Source organism: Cnephaeus nilssonii, assembly GCF_951640355.1.
Source record: "Cnephaeus nilssonii genome assembly, chromosome: X".
NCBI lineage: Eukaryota > Metazoa > Chordata > Mammalia > Chiroptera > Vespertilionidae > Cnephaeus > Cnephaeus nilssonii.
The window spans coordinates 73,110,769-73,133,728 of record NC_137071.1 but is presented as its reverse complement, the minus strand read 5'-3'; the positions used below and the strand labels follow the sequence as shown (position 1 = coordinate 73,133,728).

Sequence of the window (22,960 nt, the reverse complement as noted above, 5' to 3'; positions counted from 1 at the left end):
GTAGGGTGAAATTTTAACAGGGTGTAAAAAGAAAGAATAGAAAAAAATCTAAAGCAGGAAAAGGGTAAGAGAAACAGGACACCAAAAGGGGAAATGTTAGGAAGAGAGTGATGGCATAAAGGTAGAGTTGAGATAGAGTAAAATGATGCTAAAGGAAAGAAGAAAATAGAATGTAGAACACTAATCCCAAAGTAAAATAAAAATTAAAATGACACTTTTTTAAATAAAAAATGTAAAATAGTAGTAGTAATAATACTGATTGAAAATAAAAATCTAATAATTAAAAAGGTAAAATCAAGTGAGGAAAAAAGAAAAAAATATTAGTTTCTTAAGTAAAAGATGAAAAAAATAAAAAATAAAAATAAAATAAATAAATAAAATGTGCAGTAGTGAAGGTCATTCACTTCCTCTATTGTTCTGTTTGGCACGCCTGTTTCCCAGTCAGGACAGTATTTCAGTTCCCTGACTTCCACTGCTCCTCAGTGTTGTAAGTCAGTCCTGATTTTTAAGCAGGCGGTGTCTTAATTTCTTGTATTCATTTATTTGTGATTACACAAGTGTCAATTTGTGATTCAGCCCCTGGGTGGCAGTTTCTGGATTGACCTCCAGGACTATAGGTCCTCTCTAGCCTGTACTTAGATCCTGCTTTCCCTGTGGCACTCAATACCGGTTTGTGGGAGTGGGCTGCCCCAGAGCTGGTTCTCTGATGGTCACTCCCCGCTCTGATCCCCAGGCTCCAGAAAAACAACCTTCCTCTGCAGTCTCCTAGGGTGTCCCCAACTCGGTGATCCCATGCACTGGGCTTAGCAATCAGAAGCAAGAATTCAAAGAGGAAAATGTGCAAGTGTGAGAACTCCGGGGCTGCACACAATTCTGCGCAGTCCTTCCTTCCCCCTTGTGTCCAAGCAGCCGGCACACTTTTAAAATTTTTAGGCTGTTCTTCTGTGTCAGATCAAAATGGGTTGCTTTTTAGAGATCCCCTCTGTTAGCAGCTCTGAGGACCCCCTTCCACATTCACAGATCACACCAGCCCCAAGAGCCAGGGATTTTTCTAGGCGCAGATTTCCCTGGTCCTCCAGCTCCCACAATGCGCATGTTTCTCTGTCCTGCCAGGACCAGAGTCCTCACCTTATTCCAGGCGAAATCTGACCTTTCCATGGTGGATTGTAGAACTCCTCTGAATCCACGTGTTTGCGCCAATTGGGGACCGGTGTTCTGGGGTTCCCAGTTGTTTGGTGTGTGCCATAGTTGTAGGTTTTCAGGTTTCTGATAACATCCACTTTCCCCTTCAAGATAGCGCAGTCTCTGTGTCCGAGCCGGTGGTTCTGGGAGGGAACCCAGCGGCAGTGGGGGCTGCCCGGTCAGGGGAGCCCCGTCCAGCAGTCCCCCACCTTCTCCTGGAGTATAGCGGTCCCTTAACTCACCAACAAACACTCCCCGTGTGACCCTCAGCTGTTCTTTCTCTCTGCTCCAGGACAAGGCTCAGGACACGTCTGTCTATTCCGCAACCATTTTTTTTTTTAGATAGGATATTATTCAGTCTTAAATAAGAAGGACTTCCTGACATTTTGACAACATGGACAAATCCAGAAGGCATAATGCTAAATGAAATAAGCCAGGAAAAGTACACACAAATACTGTGTTATCACTTATATATAAAATCTAGAGACATCTACACTAATAAAAGAGTAAGATGCAAATTGACCATCACTCTGCTAAGCTACCAGCCAATAGGAGTGAGTATGCAAATTACCCAACAAAGATGGTGATGCCCATAGTGGCCAGCAGCCCCACGCCCTGGATCAGGGACATAAACACGTAGGGTGGCCGGCACCCCGCAGCCCCAAGCCCTGCCATGGTGGCACTGGGGCTGCGGGGGCCCGGATTAGGACACAAACTCGCAGGGAGGCCGGCACCAAGCAGCCCCAAGGCCTGCAGCCGAGGTGCTGGGGCTGCTGGGTGGTGGAGGGGCAGTGGAGACACAAACCCGCAGGAAACCTGTGGAAAGGGAGATAAACTATCATAACTTTATCTCCCTTTCCACAAGATGAGAAAACTGCCCCGGGTTTATTTAGTGATGTGGCCCACAGCTTTCTACAACCACAGGGTATGTTATGACCACCCCCAGGAAGGTATGGTCAGAATACTGTCTCCAGGGAATAACGCTACTGTGGAAAATAATCTAAGAGAGGAAACAAGCTTTCATTGTGTTTATTCTGAACATGCCACCACAACATATGCTGTGTTGTTTGATGATCTTGAGCTGCAGATGCTTGAAAAACAACAAATGCATGCAGAGGCTTTCACTGAAGTCTCCTTATCTGCCTAAAATCAGACCCCCCCTAAAGGAGCTTAAATGTCATAGGTCCCCTTGATGGGAGAAGTGTCATCAGGCAGAGAAGACTGACTCCTGTCACAGGACAGGAGAGTAGAAGTTGACATCACACCCAAACTTTGTTACAAATTATTTCCTCCACCCCCATTCATCTTTCCTGAAAATCATTTACTCTCCTCTAAGAGACCTACATCTCCTGTCCCCTTTCCCTAGGAAGAAGGTATTTAAATCTGCATTCTAAGCCACCTTGGGGAGTTACTCATTTTTCCCTGGTATCTCTCATATATACACGAGGTACACATTAATGAACTTTTGTTTTTCTCTTGGTGATCTGTCTTTCATTACTAGGGACTCCACTAAGAACTCAGAAAGGTAGAGGAAAACTATTTTTCCTCCTCCATAATTCTATCTCAGGAAATCAAGTCCCTAGCTGAACAATGAGATTGGCTCAAGTACCAAGCAGTCCCGGCTGACGGGAGGGAAGCTTCTAGGGAGAAATCAATGATATTGGCATCAAAGTGGGACGGAGGGCACACGCATGGTTGCTGGTGGGAATGTAAAGTGGTTCAACATTTTTGGAGGATGATTTGGCAAATTCGATAGAAATGTTCAAGGTACATCCAAGAGTCTTCTACTAGGAATCGCATCTGCTGAGATAAAGCACAAGTGCATAAGCCCTGGTCAGAACCCAGGATGCTACTGTGGGCTTCCCTTCCACGATAGGAAAACCTGGGAACAACCTGCATTTTTAAGACAAGGTGGCATCTATACTAATAAAAGGATAATATGCTAATTAGACTGAACATCTTCCAGACAAACTTCCAAATGTGCTTTTGGACGTCCTTCCCGACAAAGCCATATTGGTGGGGCCAAGGCAGAAAAGGTTAGAGGTGATCAGGCAGGCAGGGGAGAGCAGATAGGGGGATCAGGCCAGAAGGGGAGAGCAGTTAGGGGGGTCAGGCTGGCAGGCAGGTGAGCGGTTAGGAGCCAGAGGTCCTGAGGGGTCCCAGATTGGAGAGAGTGCAGGCCGAGCTGAGGGGACCCCCTTCCTGTGCACAAATTTTGTGCACTGGGCCTCTAGTCTAATTCATGAAAGGTAGAATGGTGGTTTCCAGGTGCTGGGAAGTGGGGGAATGGTGAGATGTTGATCAAAGGGTACAAAATTTGAGTTTTAAGATGAATAATTTCTAGGGATCTAATGACAGAGTGACTAATACTCAATTGCATGCTTGATGTTTGCTGAGAGTAAATCTTAAAGGTTCTCACCACAAAACAAAAATAGTCTATGTGATGTGATGGATATGTTAATTAACTTGATTGTGGTGATCCTTACACAATGTATTCCTATATAAAATCATCATCTTATATGCTTTAAATATATACAATTTTATTTGTCAATTATAACTCAATAAAGCAGGAAACGACAACGATGTAGCCAGGGATTGAGAAAGAGGTGCCACAGCCCCAGGAAATAAAGAGGACAAAGTCTGGCTGAGGGAATAGGCTGAATGTGAAGTTAATCTATAATTTAGGTATCTTTATTTACATATAATATATTGACTACAGACTGTGTAGCTGAAAGAATCAAGAGGGATCATAAAGGGGGGCTTCTCTGAAGAAAGGAGGGAGGACTTAAGGTGGACTTCAAATGACCCATGACTGGGTAGGACGGTTTCTACTTTGCCCCTTCAAATGCTCTTGTCATCTCAGAGCATCCTTGACTATTTTTCTCTAGAATAAGAGGTTTATAATAGAGAGTTGACTTTACACTATTATGAAAATGGGTAAAATAATATTGGTTCAGCTGTTTCCTTGGCTTCTGGTGCTGATCCTTAACTCATAGGACTTTTGGAAGGAAGAATGAATAAGAACTAGGGAAATGTAGAGAAAAAGGCAACATGAAAACAAGATGGAAGGTGTATCTTTTTTCTCATTGGAAACTATGTTAAAATTTGTCTCTCTTCAAGCTCAAAAATTTGCTACCATGAATGACCTGTGGGAGAAGTAGATCACTTCCTACAAAGTCCCTCCTGAATCTGGCCTGGAAATTATAGAAGTTGGAAATATATGACTCCAGTAGCTGGAGCCATGAGCCTGGCTACTGCTATTACCAACAAGGGGAACAAGCAGATGCACAAAAATTGTGACCCACAGCAGGGCTCCTGACTCACACCATCCTTTCAAGACTGAAACATGATTACTGTTTCATTTTTACTTTCCAAAACTTAGGCAAAAGTTTATAGGTCCTAATCTAATTGGAAGCATTGAAGAATTATTGGAAATGTAGTTTTTCTTAGTGAAGTTAACATGGGACAAAACTTTCATGGTCCAGCCCTTCAACTTTGCATAGATTTACACTCCCAACTAAAGAAAAGAGCAAAGCCTTGCTTCCACCTATCATGCTGCAACTGTCCCACGTACACTCAGAACATGCTAACCCTCTTCATAAAATGAGATACAAATTCTTTTATCCATTTTTGGTTATGTTCATGATTCCTGAGTCCTCTTTGACATCTGTAACATGTACAATGACATAAAATTAATGATAATTAACACATCTTATGTAAATAGGAAATAATAGAGGGGAAAGAAGGTAAAAAACAACTTCAGTTAACATAAGCTAAGATAGATTGATACCAAAATAAGGAAGAAATACTGATGACTATTACACTCCTGTGTTTTGCAACTGGTCTGGTGGTCATAACCGGTGTTTTCCACTATCTTCATCCACTACCAAGTCCATATACTCACTGTCCCCAGCAAGCCACTTAGCTGGTTGAGATTCCTTACCTGTTTGAGTGACTCAGTTCTTCTTTTCTGGAACATCTGGATCATTAGCAGTCCTGTTTGTATGGATTTCCATAGATTTTATTCACAGGATATGGGAGTACCATGAGGTATCCCTGGGTAACTCCTGCATTACAAACTCCCATTTTGTGCAGCAATGAAATTTTGTCTTGATAGTCAGGATCTACCAGCTCAATAGTATTGTAACCCCCATCTTTTCATATGGATTCAGTGCCATGAGTAATCCAAAGTGTCTCAGTGGTAATCGCAACTACAAGTTTAATGGAATCATTTTTTGCACCCATGGTGGAAGGATTCATTTATTTTAAAACGAAGGCATTTGAAGCAGGAGATCCTCGTTCATTGGGACAGGAAGCAAGAATTGTGCTAGTGCTTTAGTAGGGAAATAATGAGATTATCCACACACACTTTCACTTCTTGATTCCTGACCCTTTGAATCTAAGCTATGGGAGAAAGGGTGCCATATCTGGATGCTTATTTAGAGCACATACAACATGACAGAGGTCATTGTCCTTCTCTAATAGATGATGTCATCTAGCTGGCTTCTTTTGTTATTGTTGTTAATCTTCACTCAAGGGTATTTTTTTCCATTGATTTTTAGAGAGAGTGGACAGGAGGGAGGGAGAAAAACTTCGATGTAAGTGAAACACTTCAATTGGTTGCCTCTCACACAGGCCCCAACCGGGACAGGAGATCAAAACTGCAACCTAGGTATGTGCTCTTGACTGAAAATCAAACCTGCAACTCATTCAGTGAGCGTGCCAATGTTCTAACCACTGAGAACACTGGCCAGGGATAGCTGGCTGCTAATTGGATCATCAAAAGGCCATTCTACTCTCCATTAGGCCAGCTGCTTCACAGTGATGGCAAAAATATTCGTAACTGTCAATTTCATGAGTATCAGCCCATTGCTATACTTTGGTGTGAAATATTTTTTTTTGGTCAGGAGGGATGCTATGTAGAATAGTATGGTGATAGATATGATAGTTCATAACTCCTTGGATGGTAGCTTTCACAAAAGCATTTCAGGAAAGGAAAGTGAAGCTCTATTTAGAGTCTGTTTTTATTCCTGTGATAATAAAACAATGTCCCTTCCATGACAGATGTAGTCCATAGTAATCAAACTAAAACCATGTAGCTCACTAGATCCCTGAGAAATGGTACCATATTGTATTGATATCCAACATAGCTATAGTGAGATCAGCCATGTTAAGTGAAGGTCCATGTTTCTGAGCACAAGCATAACCTCCATCCTAGCTCGCATGTACAATTTTTCATGAACACATTAAACAAAGATGGGCATGGCGGGCGGGGGGGGGATCAAGTCTTGAGTATAGATTTGGCTAATTTAACCCTCTAGCTGCATTAGATAAGGATGACTTACACAGAATGCATCATCTTATCCACCTAATAGTTAAATATTTACTCTGCTGATGTTGCTCTTTGGCCAACATTTCATGGAACACAAATATTTTCACACCTTGTTTCCACTTGCATAGGTGTACACATACTTATTCCCTACATTGTTTTATTACCTGCTTTACAATTGTGTTGCTTCCAATGGAGGTTAAGATGAGCCATTAAATATCCATGAACAAGGTTAGATTTATAACTTTTTTCCAACTTCTCCTTCCATACAAATTGAGCAAGATTCTCTGGCATTCCTGTTAATTTTGCATAGAATTATGTCCTAAAATAAATGCATTTTCTATTAAGGTTATCCAATGGCAGTTACTATTATTTAGAGCTATAATCTCAGGCTGATACAGATATTGATATGAGGAATTAGATTTTATGCAATAAAATTTAAAGAAATTAAGAACCTTTGAAGATGATTATCTCATCTAGTAGGGGTAAAGGCAGCTGAAAACCCAATTTGTATTCTAGAGGGGGAATATGAAATGAAATAATGAAATAAAGCTCATAAAATTAAATTAAATGACAAAACAACTAATTAAGGTGTCCTCTGAAATATAGAGCCTTTTGAAGGCATGGCTTTGGAGGACCTCATTGCTGCCATGGAGATAAGTCTGAAGGTTTCAAGGAATCCAGAGGTTGTGCCATGAGTTGAAAGCTTGTGATAGCATTAGAATGCTTAAGGAAAAGAATGCCACGATGAAAACCCTACATTTCTGGCTCAAATGCTCAAAGCCTATACTGAAGCCAGTCAACATGCAGATAGAAATACTTACCTAATGCAGCTAGAGGATTATATTAGCCAAATCTAGACTCAGGACTTGATCCTGTCAATTACCAAATTTCAGAATTAATTAATTTCCCAGCATTGACTGGTCACTTTTGTCAAACTTAGTCACTGAAATAAAAAGTGAAAGTTTAAGAATAGGAAAATTGAGATAATTAAAGGAATCTCAAGCCCAAAATACCTACTGAGCTTCCCTTGCTGACAGAATGGTTCTTCTCTTTGTTCAATTAGGATGTTTCTCTTTTGCTTAAAAAGCCAGAATTTCCATGCTTGTGAAACCTAAATTTCAATAAGAAGCCAGTTTTCCTAATGCCACTATTCCACATGCAATAATGTTTCCAAACATGTAACTAGACTCAGATCTCATCATTAACTCCCAGATGAGGATAGAGAATTAAACATCATGTCAAAAGTAGTACAAAAATGTTTACATATTACAAGAACAGTTGAACTTTGAACTGTGGAATTTCTAAAACAAAATTCTGAGGAATATGTGTGGGAACGGATTATAACGTTGTTCATTCCAAGAAAGAGATACATAATTTTAGATCTGATTGAAAGTATTGATATGGTTACACTTTCTAGAAATTCTATAGTCAATGTGAGAAAGTAGTGTTTTCAATATGCTTTAAAGAAAATTTTATACATTAGCAGTCAATTAATCTATTTCATCTTAGGGAGAATGCATTTCCAAAAAGCAGAACTGGAAAGCAGTCAGGAATGGAGGTGGGGGCGGAGTACAGGGATTGTGGAGACTTGGGGTGGGGAAGAGAATCAAGATGGTAATTGAAGGGGAAGAGAATTCCAGGTGCTGGATTTCTGCTATGTGCAAAGCACTACATAGGAGCTTCCAGGCACCACCTCGAAATATCACTTGATAGCCCTAACTGGTTTGGCTAAGTGGATAGAGTGTCGGCCTGAGGATTGAAAGGTCCCAGGTTCCATCCTGGTCAAGAGCATGTACCTTGGTTGCGGGCACATCCCCAGTAGGAGGCATGCAAGAGGCAGCTGATCAATGTTTCTCTCTCATTGATGTTTCTAGCTCTCTATCCCTCTCCTTTCCTCTCTGTAAAAAATCAATAATATATATATATATATATATATATATATATATATATATATATATATATATATATATATATATTTTTTTTTAAAGAAATATCACTTGATACACCCAATAACCACAACATGAATAATTGGGGATTGTTATCATTCCACTATAGACTTGAGGAAACTGTGAGGTTCAGGGATATTAAGTAACTTGCCCCTGATTACACAGGTACCAGGTAGAAAGATATGACAGGTGCACAGGACTCCAGAACAAGGGATTCTTAGGGGATGGGTGCCCTTCTGATATGTCAGCAATAGATCCCTGCAGTTACTACTGGCTAGCAAAGTTCAGTTGAATCAGTTGCAGCAGAAAACATGCTGTGCCATTGTCTGACTATGCCACCAGAGGGCACAGGCTTGGAAGATTGCTTTCCAGACTGTCTGCTTGTTTCTCCTTCAGCAACTGCCTACAGCTGAGAGAGCAGACTGTGTGTGGTACACCAAGAGTGAGCATGAACTGATTCAGTGTTGGGAGATCTGAGCTTTCCACTGCTGTGCTGTGGGATATGCTCCAGTGACCATCCCATAGGTGAAGTGTGCCCTTTGCTGTGCAGTTTGGGCAGTGGGTGTCAGGTAGTTAGAATGTTCCCTTGGGCTCAGGACTGATATTTAACATCACTTCTGAAATTGCAATCCTGAGTGTGATACTTTCCACATAGTAGGAACGCTGTCTATGTTTCTCTGAGAAGATGTAATGTCACAACACAACCACCCTCTGTCTAGTCACTGACTTGACAAACTCCCTCAGTGGCTTTCTAATGCCCTCATGGTAAAGTTGCACTATTTAATCTGGCTTCCAAATCCCACCATAGAATGCAGTCTAGGCTTCTCTCCAACCAGCCTAAATTCTTGAACCCCTGCCCCTCACTTAACATATACACATCCTTAATGTAGTCCTGAAGCAGTCAGTGTCTGGACTTAAATTCTTCACATCGTGCCCATCACATGATAAATACTCAATAAGCAGGAATTGCTGTTACTACTACTACTACTGCTACTATTGGAGCTAGAAACTCGCAGAGGCAAGGTTGAACTGAGGTCTCCTGCCTGAGTCCAGTGCTCTTTGCTCCCATTGCTTCTTTGCAGCACAAAGCTCAGTACTGTGAATACTGGACAGTGAAACCATTTTATCCCACTGTCCTTGTCTCCTCCTGCATTCCCTTCTGGAGTTCTGCAACCCAGGAGATAGCACAGGGGATTTTAGTGACCAGAGAGAAAGACTGGTTTTCCCCTTAGCAGACAAATGTGTGCAGCATCAGAAGTCTAGGACTGCCAGCTACTTTGACATCATCCCTCCAAGCCAATACATAAATAATTTGTACAGCACCTGTTAGAGAGGCTCACCCAGCCTCTGCCTATGTGCACCATTCCATCAAAATGCTGATGATCCCGGCACTGTTTGGCTCTGATAGGGAGGACAGTCTTCATCCTCCTGCCTCTTGGCCCTTTTTTTCCCTGGTCTCCATTCTTCCTGCTGGAAACATGCATTTCCTAGCTCAAGCCTGGGTCCTTCCAGCTCTGAAAATCCTTTGTCTTTTGCTATAGATGAAGGATCTGGCAGCCAAAGCAATCATTTAAAGTTCCATTCATATCATTTTTTACTTTCTTCTTTTGGCCTCAGTTTAGTGCATCGGCTTTGAAAATATCCCAGGGTTGATGCTGGGGTTAATGAATAACTAAGATTGCTCTACTTTTGCAATACAGAACACTTTATAAAGATGGAAATATTTTGCTTTCTGAGAGATGCAAGTGGCTTCTTTGCTATGTGCTGTAAGTATTTTTTTTTCTCTTTGGAAACTTTGAACATTTCTATCAGCAAGTCAGAATCCTAGATAACCATGGGCTCCAAATTCCTAGCTCCACAGGTCAAGGTCTTAAAGTGGTCATCTGATAATTGACTCCTTACCAGCCTCTGTGACTTTTACAGGAAGAGGACTCAGGTGACAATGTGGAGATTGGATAGAGGGGTAGAATCAGGAGGGTTAGGATGGGAGAGATTGAAGTCTGTATGACCTGTTAGGAGATGGTGAAGTAGTTCAGGCCATGAACTGAGGCAGTGACAGTAAAAAGAGAGAGAAAGGAATTTTGATTGGTATTTAAGAGATAGTACTCTCATTATATGTGGTAAATGAGAATGAAGGAAGCCCCTCAGATGACTCCTATGTTTCTTGCCTGGGAGTCTCAGTACAGAGTGATATAGAAAATGATGAGGAACAGTATTGTATCCTAGGGAGACGTGTTTACCTTTGGAAACTTTAGATTTCCAAATTTAAACTGAGGAATGTGTGCAACTTTCTGGTGAATATATTCAATAGGTAGCTGGAAAAATGGCTGAGAATACAGAAAAGAAATCTGGACTAGAGTATATAGTTTTGTGTGGTGGTAGTTGTGTTCCTGGGAGTGGATGAGATCACTCAGGAAGAGAATAGAGGGCTGTGGAAGTATTCTTACTTTGACTCCATGGATTATTTTCCTTCTGAACACATGTCCATTGTTTTTGGATTCCACAGCTGACTTCCTTACTCCTCAGCCTTGTAATATTCTGGGCTCATTGACTCATAGTATTTTCTAGTTTCTTCTTTAATAATTAAAAAGTAACATGAATGAGTCCAAAATAATGGTATAAGATGTCTTGCAACCTAGAGATAATTTTGTAGCTGATATTAATGGTGAGATATATCTGACATGCAAAATGTTATACTTTTATTTTCCCATTGTTTGAAAATACTCCTGTGGCTTCCATGCATTACATTAATTTCAGCTTATGACCTTGTATACAGCTATATAAGCCACCACCCTTCCATTTCAATTAAACGTATCTTGTGAAAATCATTTTATTTTGTATTTTATCTAAATAATAGTATAGGTATTCTCTCATCTCATTTTTATAGCTTTTATCTTAAGAAAAATATCAAATAAAAAATACCCCAAATTCAAATTTACACAAAATAATGTAAGCAGAGGCAGTACTCTGCTAGTTTATCTGAGGATTCTCTCTCCAAAAGGCTGCCTCTGGTTCTAATAAGTAATTCAATTTTCCTAGATTAAATTTACTCAGAGTTTTCATATGTTGCAGTTAAATCTGAGTGACAGTTCATGCCATTATTTCTATGGCCCCAGTAACCACTTCTCCTACTCCCTGCCCCTAGATTTTTCTTTAGTTTTTCAGGGAAGAGAGACCTCAACACTATTCCTGGTGAGCACGCCGTCAAATATTTTCTATTGTTTTACAAATCATAATGGGTGATTAGTAAGTGTTTCTGACTCAGAGTTTTCATTCAGCTAAAACCCACAATGGTTTTTTTTAATCTAATTTCTTATAGATTATCATCCTTCCAAAATGCCACTGTTCTTCTATCTGGTTCTCTTGGTACTTGGGCTTCATTGTGCACCGCCTAACACCTCTGAAGGCAAAGTAACTACCTGCCATTCCTCCCAACAAAATGCCACTCTCTATAAGATGTCATCCATCAATGCTGACTTTGCATTCAACCTGTACCGGAGGTTCACTGTGGAGACCCCAGGTCAGAACATTTTCTTTTCCCCTGTGAGCATTTCTGCAGCTTTGGCCATGCTCTCCATTGGGGCCTGCTCCAGCACCCAAACTCAAATTCTGGAAAGCTTGGGGTTTAACCTCACAGATACCACAACAGCAGAAATCCAGCAGGGCTTTCAGCACCTGATCTGTTCACTGAATTTTCCAAAGAAGGAGCTGGAATTACATATGGGAAATGCTCTCTTTATTGGGAAGCAGATGAAACCATCACCAAAGTTCTTGGATGATGTAAAAAACCTGTATGAGACTGAAGTCTTTTCTACCAACTTCTCCAATGTTTCTGCAGCCCAGCAGGCAGTCAATAGTCATGTGGAGAAGAAAACTAAAGGGAAAGTTGTGGGTCTTATCCAAGACCTGAAACCAAACACTGTCATGGTTCTGGTGAGCTATATTCACTTTAAAGGTAAGGCTCTAAGATGTCCATTTCAACTTCAGTGTTCTGATAATTTGGTATGGCACTAGGAGGAGCTCATGGTCTCTTCGCACTAGCATCAGTAGGTGTCCTTCATACCATAGTGATCGGCTCTACCGGACATAGCTGTGTGTAGTTTTGGATCTTCCAGGAAGGACACATAGCTCTGTAGGTGAGACCAGGAATTTTCAAGGGAAAGAGCACTTTCAGAGAGGTTAGTGACAATGATATTATCATCCCTCTCACATCTAACTAGAGAATTATGGTTTCCAAAAGATTTTTTTATTTTGCTGTGCATTCTTTGGCATGTTACATACATACTTCTATCATGTACTATGCACTCACTATGTATCAAGCATCATGCTATGTGTGTGGTTTACATACATTGTCTCATCTGATCCCTACAAGTGCCCAAGTTCACAGAGTTAATAACTTTCAGAGCTGTTATTCCTACCCAAGGTGGTCTGATTCTAAGGCTGGTGCTTGTAACAACAAGAATCATGTGACTCTTTTCTGAAGGTGCTGTGCCCAAATGATATCTCCTGGTTCTAAAGCACATGTCAGCCATGTTTGGTGGAGGAGTGAACAATTCTTGGCCACAAGCCACACACTTGTAGATGGATTAAACGGCAGAACAGATATTTTCAGATCTTCTCATTTCACCCTGTGTGTTGGATGTCCTTATACCTTTTTACAGAAGAGGAAACTGTGGCTCTGATGGGTTTAGTGTAAGTATAGTGGTTTGAACACAGATGGAACATTTGTGGAATGTATACTTCAACATTCCTGGGTGTGATTCTTGGCTCTGCCTTTGGCTAGCTATGAAATCATGTAAAGACACCTTCTCTCCATGAACCTTAGTTACTTGTCAAATTGGTTAAAAGTAGGTACCTACCGCTGTGGTGGTCTTAAATACTAGATGAGATGGCTGATGGAAAAGCTCACACTGATACTAATACTGGTTTAAAACAAACACCTTTTGTCTTTCTGTATTTTAAGCCCAGTGGGCAAATCCTTTTGATCCATCCAAGACAGAAGAGGGTTCCAGCTTCTTAGTGGACAAGACTACAACAGTGCAAGTGCCCATGATGCACCAGACAGAACAATACTATCACCTGGTGGATACGGAGCTGAACTGCACGGTGCTGCAAATGGACTATAGCAAGAATGCTCTGGCACTCTTTGTCCTTCCCAAGGAAGGTCAGATGGATTGGGTGGAAGGGGCCATGTCATCTAAAACACTGAAGAAGTGGAACCGTTTACTGCAGAAGGGGTAAATATCTTAGATGATGTGGAAAGCTGAGGGTGGGCATAATGGTACAGGTAAGATTGAGTTCAGCAGAAACTCAGAGATAGGAGAATCACACTGAAGTACTTAACAGTTGTGTGATGACCACAAAAATATACTGAGAAGATTATCTGTGCCAGTCCTTTGGCTGGGGACTTTACATACTTCATTTCATCCAAGCACATCAACAAACAAGTGAGAAAAAAAGAGTATTATAGGCCTTTTTCAAATGAGGAAGTTAGGGCTACAAAGATAAAATGAACTCTCTGAAGTCAGCCAGCAAGTAAATTGATGCTTTCCTAGAGGCCAACTAGAGTTTGGGGAAAAGATAAGATTTTTACGTTACTTTGTGGATGGATAGCCATACTGTGCTGGGAGTGAAATGGAAAACAATGAAATTATCCATGTGCTTTTACTATCCATTGAAATTCATGCCATTGGCTCCCCATCCTTGGCCAACACCACAGTTATATTTCTTCTTGATTATAAGTGAATCATACCTCCCTACTTCTAGTGCTGCAGTCCAACATTGGCTGATCCACAGTATATTCCTTCTAGGATAACTTCTATGGTTTTGGTGCCATGTGTTAACTTACATAGCAATGGTTGTCAATATCTAGGGGAGGATCAGAGTTCAATATAATACCATGGCAACAAAGAGAGGAAGGAAATTATGAGTTTAGTGTGCTGATAGACATGTGTTCCTACCTCCTACCCCCACAGGTGGATTGACTTGTTTGTTCCAAAGTTTTCCATTTCTTCCACATATGACCTTGGAACCATCCTTCTGAAGATGGGCATCCAGGATGCCTTTGCTGACAATGCAGATTTTTCTGAACTCACAGAGGACAATGGTCTTAAACTTTCTAAAGTAAGTTGGTGGATTAGAGTTTCTGAATGTATTATCTGGAAGGTCCAGTGAGAGTGAGTTAATCAATGAGGATTCTGAAGCGTAAGGAGCCAGAATTACTCTTCTTAGGTCAGCTTCACCCCAGAGTCATTGTTATTACTCTGAAGCAAGTCACTATAACAGTTACTTCCATCCCTGACCTTCATGTCCTAATGATTCTGATGGAAGAACTTAATGATCAGAACTGATGAGATACAGTTATGGAGGAAATGGTGAAGTCAGGGGAAAGCTTAAGAAGTGATTATATCCCTGGACAGTGTGGCTCAGTTTGTTGGAGTGTCATGTGCACCAAAGGGTATCTGGTTCGGGTTTGATTTCAGGTCCTGGTACATACAGGAGGCAACCGATTACTGTTTCCCTCACACATTGATGTTTCTCTCTCTCTCTCTCTCTCTCTCTCTCTCTCTCTCTCTCTCTCTCTCTCTCTCTCTTCCTCCCTCCCTCTCATGACTTATAGAGGCAGAAAGCCATGGAGAATGACATGGTTTTCTGACAGATAGCTCTAAAATAACCAGATATTCCTTAATTACACTTAGCCAAGTATCCTTCATATTCAAGCACCATCAACATAGTATGGTAAAGAATAGTACTTTTTAAATTCTCATGGATTGTTTCAAAACCATTCTAAAGACTATTCGTTTGTCTTGAGGGGATCAGCAGTATTTGTTCTCCCTTTACAGGCTTCCCACAAGGCTGTGCTGCACATTGGTGAAAAGGGATCCGAAGCTGTAGCTGTTCCTGAAGTCAGATTTCTGGATCAGGCTGAGATAACTCTCCTACGCCCTATCATCCAATTAGATAGATCTTTCCTATTATTAATTTTAGAGAAAAACACCAGGAGCATTCTCTTTCTAGGGAAAGTTGTGGACCCAATGAAAATGTAGTTTGGAAAGAGGCTATTAGCTAATTGAGTGTACCTATTTCAATGGGAAATAAACAGTATAGCCTGATATTATTATGTGCGCTGGATGTGCTTTCCTTTGGGCAGGGGTAGAGACTGGATCCTAGCTGAACTGCATTGGGTATGTAAAAGGCCACACCTGTGACCAAATATTTAGATAGTCAGTGAGTAACTTATTATCTAAAGCAAAGGAAGGGATGCCCATGTCAATGCATTCCACTTCATCAGAAATCTCCCCAGTTAGTTAGCTCTAAGGAATTTGACTGCACTGGTAAATGCCCCCTCTTCTGCCCTCCAGAGAATAGTTGAAATTCAAGTCAGGTTTTTATATTCCAGTATTCTAATAATAAGGTCAATGAATATAAAACAATGCAAATATAGTAGATTATATTTGATCGTCTCAACCACCTTCTTTCCATCCCATCAGAACAATTATTTGTGTACTTATCAGAACTGCTATTAGTGAATTGTAAAAATGTGCTTCCACTACAGGACTGAGTCACAGAATGAGAGCTACCACTAGAAATATGGATTTTGTGATTTAAAATGCCTGGGACAAAAGAACAAGAGAGACCAAGATGAATTTTTCAACACAAGCCTACTTCTTCCTCAAAAAATTCCCTTATTGCTAAGTTATAAGCTTGGACTAGAGAAAGATAGTCATCCATTCATATAACATCTCATAACCTTTCCTTTGTAATCAGACTCCTTTCCAAATGTTCCACCCCTGTCCCACTTCACTCAAGCACACATCTCCTGATTAGTCTGTCTTTTTGTCTACTTTTACCAAAGTTTAATATCTCCCTACCCTTAAATCCTTCCACAACCTCTCCTTGCCTGTGCATGCTATCCTAACCCCAATGATTAAACTAGATTTCATCTTAGACAATTTGTTTTTAAAGCCTTAGTATTATAATTCAGTACACATAAACAAGATAGTGAGCATTAATGATGTGGTGTTTGAAATTCTAGCTGTAAGTTGAAACTCTTCAGCTACAGGGAAATAATAATAAATGTATACATTTTTTAGATATTGTGCTTAAAGATCAAAATAAATATGTATGTCTAGAAAAGTATATAGCCCACAAATATTCTAGAGTTTTCTTATTAGATCCATTTGAATGGAGGCTTGCTTATTCTTTGCATGGTTTATATTTTGGCTTTCTGGATAAGAAATTGGAAATCCAAAGAAGAAAAGTGACTTGTGTACAGAAAATTTATTGGTAACATGGAGTTTGGTTTCACTGAAGTTACATTACAATCCTGGCTCTGTTACTATACTGTTTTGTGATCTTGGACAACATACTAAAGCCTGCATATCTTATTTTCATGATCTGTAAAATTGGAACACTAATAATATCCATGTCATCAGGGTTTTGTAAACATTTCATGCTGCAAAATGTGTAATGTGCTCATCACAGAGTTAGACATCTGATAGAAAGCATTGCAAATATTAGTTGTTATTCCTTTTGGTCAACATTAGACAGTGGGCTGGTATCAGAACAAAGGTTGTAGTGTGGGTGTCCTAGTTTGCACATTTATGTTCGCTAGCTCAGACCTTACCTCCAGAAGCCAGAGTAAATGCCATACAGACCCCTTACTAAACCTCCCCAAATGAGTTGGATCAGAGGTTGTTCTGAGAGGAATATCAGTATCTCCAGGGGTAATCAGGAATTACCAAGACATTGTCCTTCAAATAATTCATGTATCTCATTGTAGACTAAACCTCATTCAAATCATTCATTCCTGTGGCTAGATCTTGAAAGACTACCACTATTAACCTTATAAATCTCAACTCATTTTAGCCTACTAAGATTAAAAGATAATTTGCTTAAACTTATAATGTTGTCCATAAAATAACTATAAAAAAGGAAGCAAAACAAGAAAAATAAATAAATATTATAAAGGATGGAGTGGAAAGGAAGAAACAAATGTTTGAACAGAGGAAGAATCTATGGATAACTTTTTAGAACAAAAGGGAAAAAAACTTAAGGGGGAACAGAGTATAAGAGAGTAGTGTTATTAATCATATAGAATTCATTAATTCTATTTATCTTTTTCTATTGTGATAGAATTATAGCCACATAGATTCAATGCTATACTACATTCCCTAGCTTCCCTTGAAGTCAGATGTAGTCATAAAACTAAATTCTCACCAATGAAATATGAGTGTAAGTTATATTTGATTGCTGACATTTTTTAAGTCTCACCTCTCCCTCTTCCCCTTGTGCCTTACATATAGGCAAGCTGATAAGAAAACCAGAGTATTCCCTTCTTTGGTACTGAGGAGGGAATCAAATTTTGGGCAGGGATCCATTTTGTATCTGTAGGATGACCACAAATGATTTATCTTCTTGCTTTCAATACCCTGAACAAAAGAATCCTGAAATGTCTAGGCAGCATCCACAGGTTATAGTTCAACTAGAGGCCCGGTGCATGAAATTCGTACATGGGTAGGGTCCCTAGGCCTGGACAGTAATTAGGGCCGATCAAGGCCTTCCTTCTCCTGGCCAGGGCCTTCCTTCATTTTGTTCCACTCCCTGGTGGTCAGTGCACATCATAGTGAGCATTCAAACTTCTGGTCAGTTGAGCTCCTGAGGGGACAATTTTCATATTAGCCTTTTATTATATAGGACTAGAGTCCCAGTGCACACAAAATTGTGTACGGTTAGGGTCCCTAGGCCATCTTCTGCCCGCTTGCCAGTCCCTGCCGCCACCTTCTGGTTCGCCATGGTTCCCTGATCACAGCATGGCTCCGGTTCCCCGGAGCCTGTGGGTTCCCAAGAGGTCGCCGTTCCACCCTCTCCCCGCCCTGCTGCCACTCATCTCGGTTTGCCATGGTTTCCCATTCACCAAGCTGCAATGAGAGCCTGAGGGCTGGGGGAGGGACCAAGAGGTCGACTGTTCTGCCCCGGCTCACTAGTCCCACCCCACTGCCACTTAACCTCAGTTCACAGTGGTTTCTTGATTGCAGCATGGCTCCGATTTCCAGGAGCCTGCCAGCCATGGGGAGGGACCAAGATGTCGCCGTTCTGCCTGCTCACCAATCCTGCCCCACCCCATTGCCACTCACCTCAGTTCGCCATGGTTCCCTGATTGCAGCATGGCTTCAGTTCCCCGGAACCTGTGGCCAATGGGGAGGACCAAGAGGTCGCTGTTCTGCCCACTCGCCAGTCCTGCCCCACTGCACTGTTTACCATGGTTCACCATTCACCATGCTGTGATCAGAGACTATGGTCCAGGGGGAAGGGACTGAGGGGCGCTCAATGCACCTCATGGTGACCGATCATTTGGTCATCCTGGTCGTCATGGACAGTGGCTTTTTATATATATAGATGGGACTCTTTCTGGGTTTCATGGCAGAAGTGATTGCCCTTAGTGGATCGTGACCTGAAACCATTTATGTATAATGTAATTACTGATGAGAAAGGCCTTACATCTATAAAATTTTTAATATGTCATATATTTATTTGTTCCTCAATTAACCCTTTTAGTGCCAGCGGGCTGATCTATTGGCCCATGGGGTATGTGCGAAGAATGCCACGGGCCGATCTATCTCTCTGGTGTTTTTACGCTCACACCTTTTCTTTTCTGTGCATCGCATAAGTTTTGTAGACATATTTTTAGTACCTGTCATGCTTCCTAATCATTATTGACTAATTTTCATTGTGAAAATTAAATATATGTTCATTTTTTTGGCTAGAAGAACATACGGTATTTTCTGCTTTGTAGCGTACTTGCTTTTACTACGTAGCGGAATTTTTCCATCTAGCCGATACTACAAATCTTGCTTGATCCGGTGAACCTGGATATGACCCATGTGCCAAAATCCAACCTCTCATAGATCATGCCAATATCTTGTTCAGACACCATTATACACCACACATGCAGTTGAGTGTTGATGAGAGCTTGGTTGGAACAAAGAACCATACACAACTCTTGCAGTATCTACCAAATAAGTGGCACCATTGGTGGGGTATAAAATTTTGGATGTTGTGCGACTCTGTCGTTAACTATTGTTTGGCATTTTATGTATACAGAGGAGCAAAATGTGATGTAGATAAAACTGAAATCCAAAAAAAACGGCCTAGGATATAGTGTAATGATTAGATTATTGAAAATGGGGAATTACCTAAGAAAAGGTTATCATATTTTCATGGATAATTTTTTTATGTCTGTTCCACTGGCAAAGGACTTGTATGAGCTAGGTTGTTATGTTACTGGTACCATTTGTAGAAGTAGGAAATATTTACCTGAACAACTGACACAAAAATTTCCTGTAGGAATGAAGAGTTATTTCCGCCAAAGCCCTATTCTCGCTACTGCCATGCGGGAGAAGAAGTCACAATGTTTTCCAGTAATATTATTATCCACCAAATCAAAAGCAGAAAACAGTAAACACCTAAGAAAACGTAGAGGTCAGAATAAAGAGGTAGTGAAACCATCAATTATACAATCGTATAATGATTACATGGGTGGAATAGACACATCAGATATGATGTTGTACACCTATCTTGATGAGAGACGGACTGTGAAATACTGGAAAAAAATGTGTTTCAACATATTTTCGCGAATGATCCTCAACAGTTACATAATTTACAAAGAAAACCCCCCCTCTGAGAAAAGCCCTATGTCTCATTTGGATTTTACTATTAGTATTGTTGAAGATCTTGGGAATGAATGACTCCTGGAGAAAAATAACAAATGTGGGAAATTAGAGGAACATGTGAGACAAGACAAGAAGCCGTTAAAAACATTACCTGGTAAAAAGGAGAAGGACTGTTGTGTGTGCAGCAAAAGGTGTGAAACAGGAAGAGGGAAGCGAAGAAGAAGCCATACAGTGTGTGGTAAATGTGAAAAAGGTCTTCATGGTGCATGCTATCCTGAACATAAGTGTGCGTGTTAAATTGTGTGTGGGACATTTTAGTAAATTCAATGTTACTATTTAAAAAATAATGGCAAATACATAAAAATTTGTTGGTGAGCTAATAAATAGTAGTAGAAACTAATGCTAACAAAATTAATACTGTCAAAAATATTAAAGAACAAATTTTCTAATCTGAATGTAAAAGTTTAAATTTTTTAATAATAAATTTTAAAATTTACTTTTTTTTCATAAATTTATAGAAGAGATAACAACATAAATGAACTTTTTTATCATACCTGAAAGTATTAAGAGTGTATGTAAAAAAAAATAGCTTCAACAAATAAGTATTAAGCTTAATATAAATTTCTTAGTACAAACGTGCAAATTCGTCAAAAAAGCCATGGCATTTTTCATGTATACCAGGCCTAAGAGGCTGGCACTAAAAGGGTTAATCAATTATTGCCTTCTTTTCTAATAAGTAGATATCTTCTCTGTATTATTTTATTATTTTCATCATTTACTAAGCTGTATGTTTTTTAGTTATTTTCTTAGTTGTTGCCCTGAGTTTATGAGTAGCATCTTAATTTATACTAATTTTAATATCATATAAAAAGCTTTTTCATATGTATCTCTCTCCCAATAGTGTTATTGCCAGAAATTATCTTTATTTTTATATATAAGGTGCTTATCTATATATATAAAAGCCTAAGTGACTACCACAACTGAACGGACGACCGAACAGGCTGTGTGGGGTAACCAGGCCGGCAGGGAGGTTAGTGAGGGGCAACCAAATGACTGAGCAGCAGACTGCATGGGGCAACGAGGCCAGCAGAGGGGTTAGTGAGGGGCAACCAAACAACTGAGCAGCAGGCTGTATGGGGCGACCAGGCCAGCATGGGGGGCAGTTGGGGCAACCAGGCCATCAGGGTGGGGGCAATGAGGGGCATCCAGGCCAGTAGAGGGGGACAGTGAGGGGTGACCAGGCTGGTGGGGGGCGCAGTAAGGGGTGACCAGGCTGGCAGGGAGGCAGTTAGGAGCGACCAGGCCGGCAGGGGGGCAGTTGGGGGTGACCAGTCCAGCAGGGGGGGGGCAGTTAGGGGCAATCAGGCAGGCAGGCAGGTGAGCAGTTAGGAGCCAGTGGTCCCGGATTGTGAGAGGGATGTCCGACTGCCGGTTTAGGCCCGATCCCCAGGATCGGGCCTAAACTGACAGTCAGATATCCCCTGAGGAGTCCCGAATTGGAGAGGGTGCAGACTAGGCTGAGGGGACAACCCCATGCACGACTTTTGTTTATCGGGCCTCAAGTCATTATATATTTGTAATATTGGTTTTTGTAATTGTCTTTTGTTTTCCTCACACAATGATATTTTTCCACTGATTTTTATAGAGAGTGGAAGAGAGAGGGAAAGACAGAGAGAAATATCGATGTGAGAGAAACACATTGATTGGTTACCTCCTGCACATGCCCCCAACCAGGGCACCGAGGTATGTGCCCTTGACAGGAATCGAACCTGGGACCCTTTGGTCTGCAGGCCGATGTGATACCCTCTGAGCAAACAGGCTAGGGCTTTGTAGTTGTCTTTTAAGTCATATAAGAAAATAGAGGTATTACAAAAAAAAAAAGCATTAATACTGATTTGTTTTATCCAGTTACCATTGATGGCATTTTTTTATTTCTCCAATTACAAGGCAGAGTTGGACAGAATAAATAAAAACTATAATCCAACCTAAGACTCTATACAAAAAACTCACTTTAGATGCATATATACAAGTAGTTTTAAAGTAAAAGGAAGAAAAAGATATTCCAAACAAAGCTGGTGTAGCTATACTATTACAAGAACAAAAGCACATTATATAATTAAACTAGTGGCCCAGTTCACAAATTCATGCACATTGAAAGGGAATTAATTAGAAGAAATATTTTGATATCACTATTTGCCCTTTCTCTATAATAGAAGTGTCAGAGACTAAAGAAAATTAGAAAAATGTATATGAAAGTAATATATAAATTTATTAATAAATAATAACAACTAGTCTGGGTCCTGGGTGCAGGTGATTGGGATTTCTGGCTGTCAGACCGCTGACAGCAAGCTGACCAATGGTCAATTCCACGAGGGATGGGGGTCCCACTGCCCTGCTGTCTGGGTCCTGGGTGCAGGTGAATGGGATTCCTTGCTGTCAGGCCGCTGACAGCAAGTTGACCAATGGCCGATTCCCCGAGGGCTGATTCTGCTGGGGGGCAAGGCCGGCCTGGGCTTGGGGTGCCGGAGGTTTGTAGGCCAGCCATGCCCCTGAGCAGGGTGCGGGTCCTCACTGGGGCCATGGTGTTCTGGTCTCTGGACCTCCTGGTGACCGGTTGTTTGGTCATTCCACATTACGGCATCATGGCCACAGGCCTTTTATTAGTATAGATATCAATTAATAAAAAATATAATAATTGTAAACATATATGCCCCTGACAGTAGAGTCCAAAATATATGAGACAAAAACAGACAGAATTCAAGGAAGAAACAAGCAATTCAACAATAATAGTTGGAAGGTACAATGCCCCATATTCACTACTGGATAGA

At 40.7% G+C, this 22,960-nt stretch overlaps 1 protein-coding gene across 1 annotated transcript; it reads left to right on the top strand.

Annotated features, from left to right (window-relative positions):
• Window positions 1-11,793: 11,793 nt before the first annotated feature.
• On the top strand, window positions 11,794-15,506 carry SERPINA7 (serpin family A member 7; the record flags this gene model as incomplete). The annotated part of the gene is made up of 4 exons (XM_079764566.1): window positions 11,794-12,415; window positions 13,424-13,697; window positions 14,436-14,583; window positions 15,303-15,506. Exons 1-4 carry the CDS (start codon window positions 11,797-11,799, stop codon window positions 15,504-15,506), a joined length of 1,245 nt encoding a protein of 414 aa, XP_079620692.1. The 5' UTR covers window positions 11,794-11,796.
• Window positions 15,507-22,960: the final 7,454 nt, after the last annotated feature.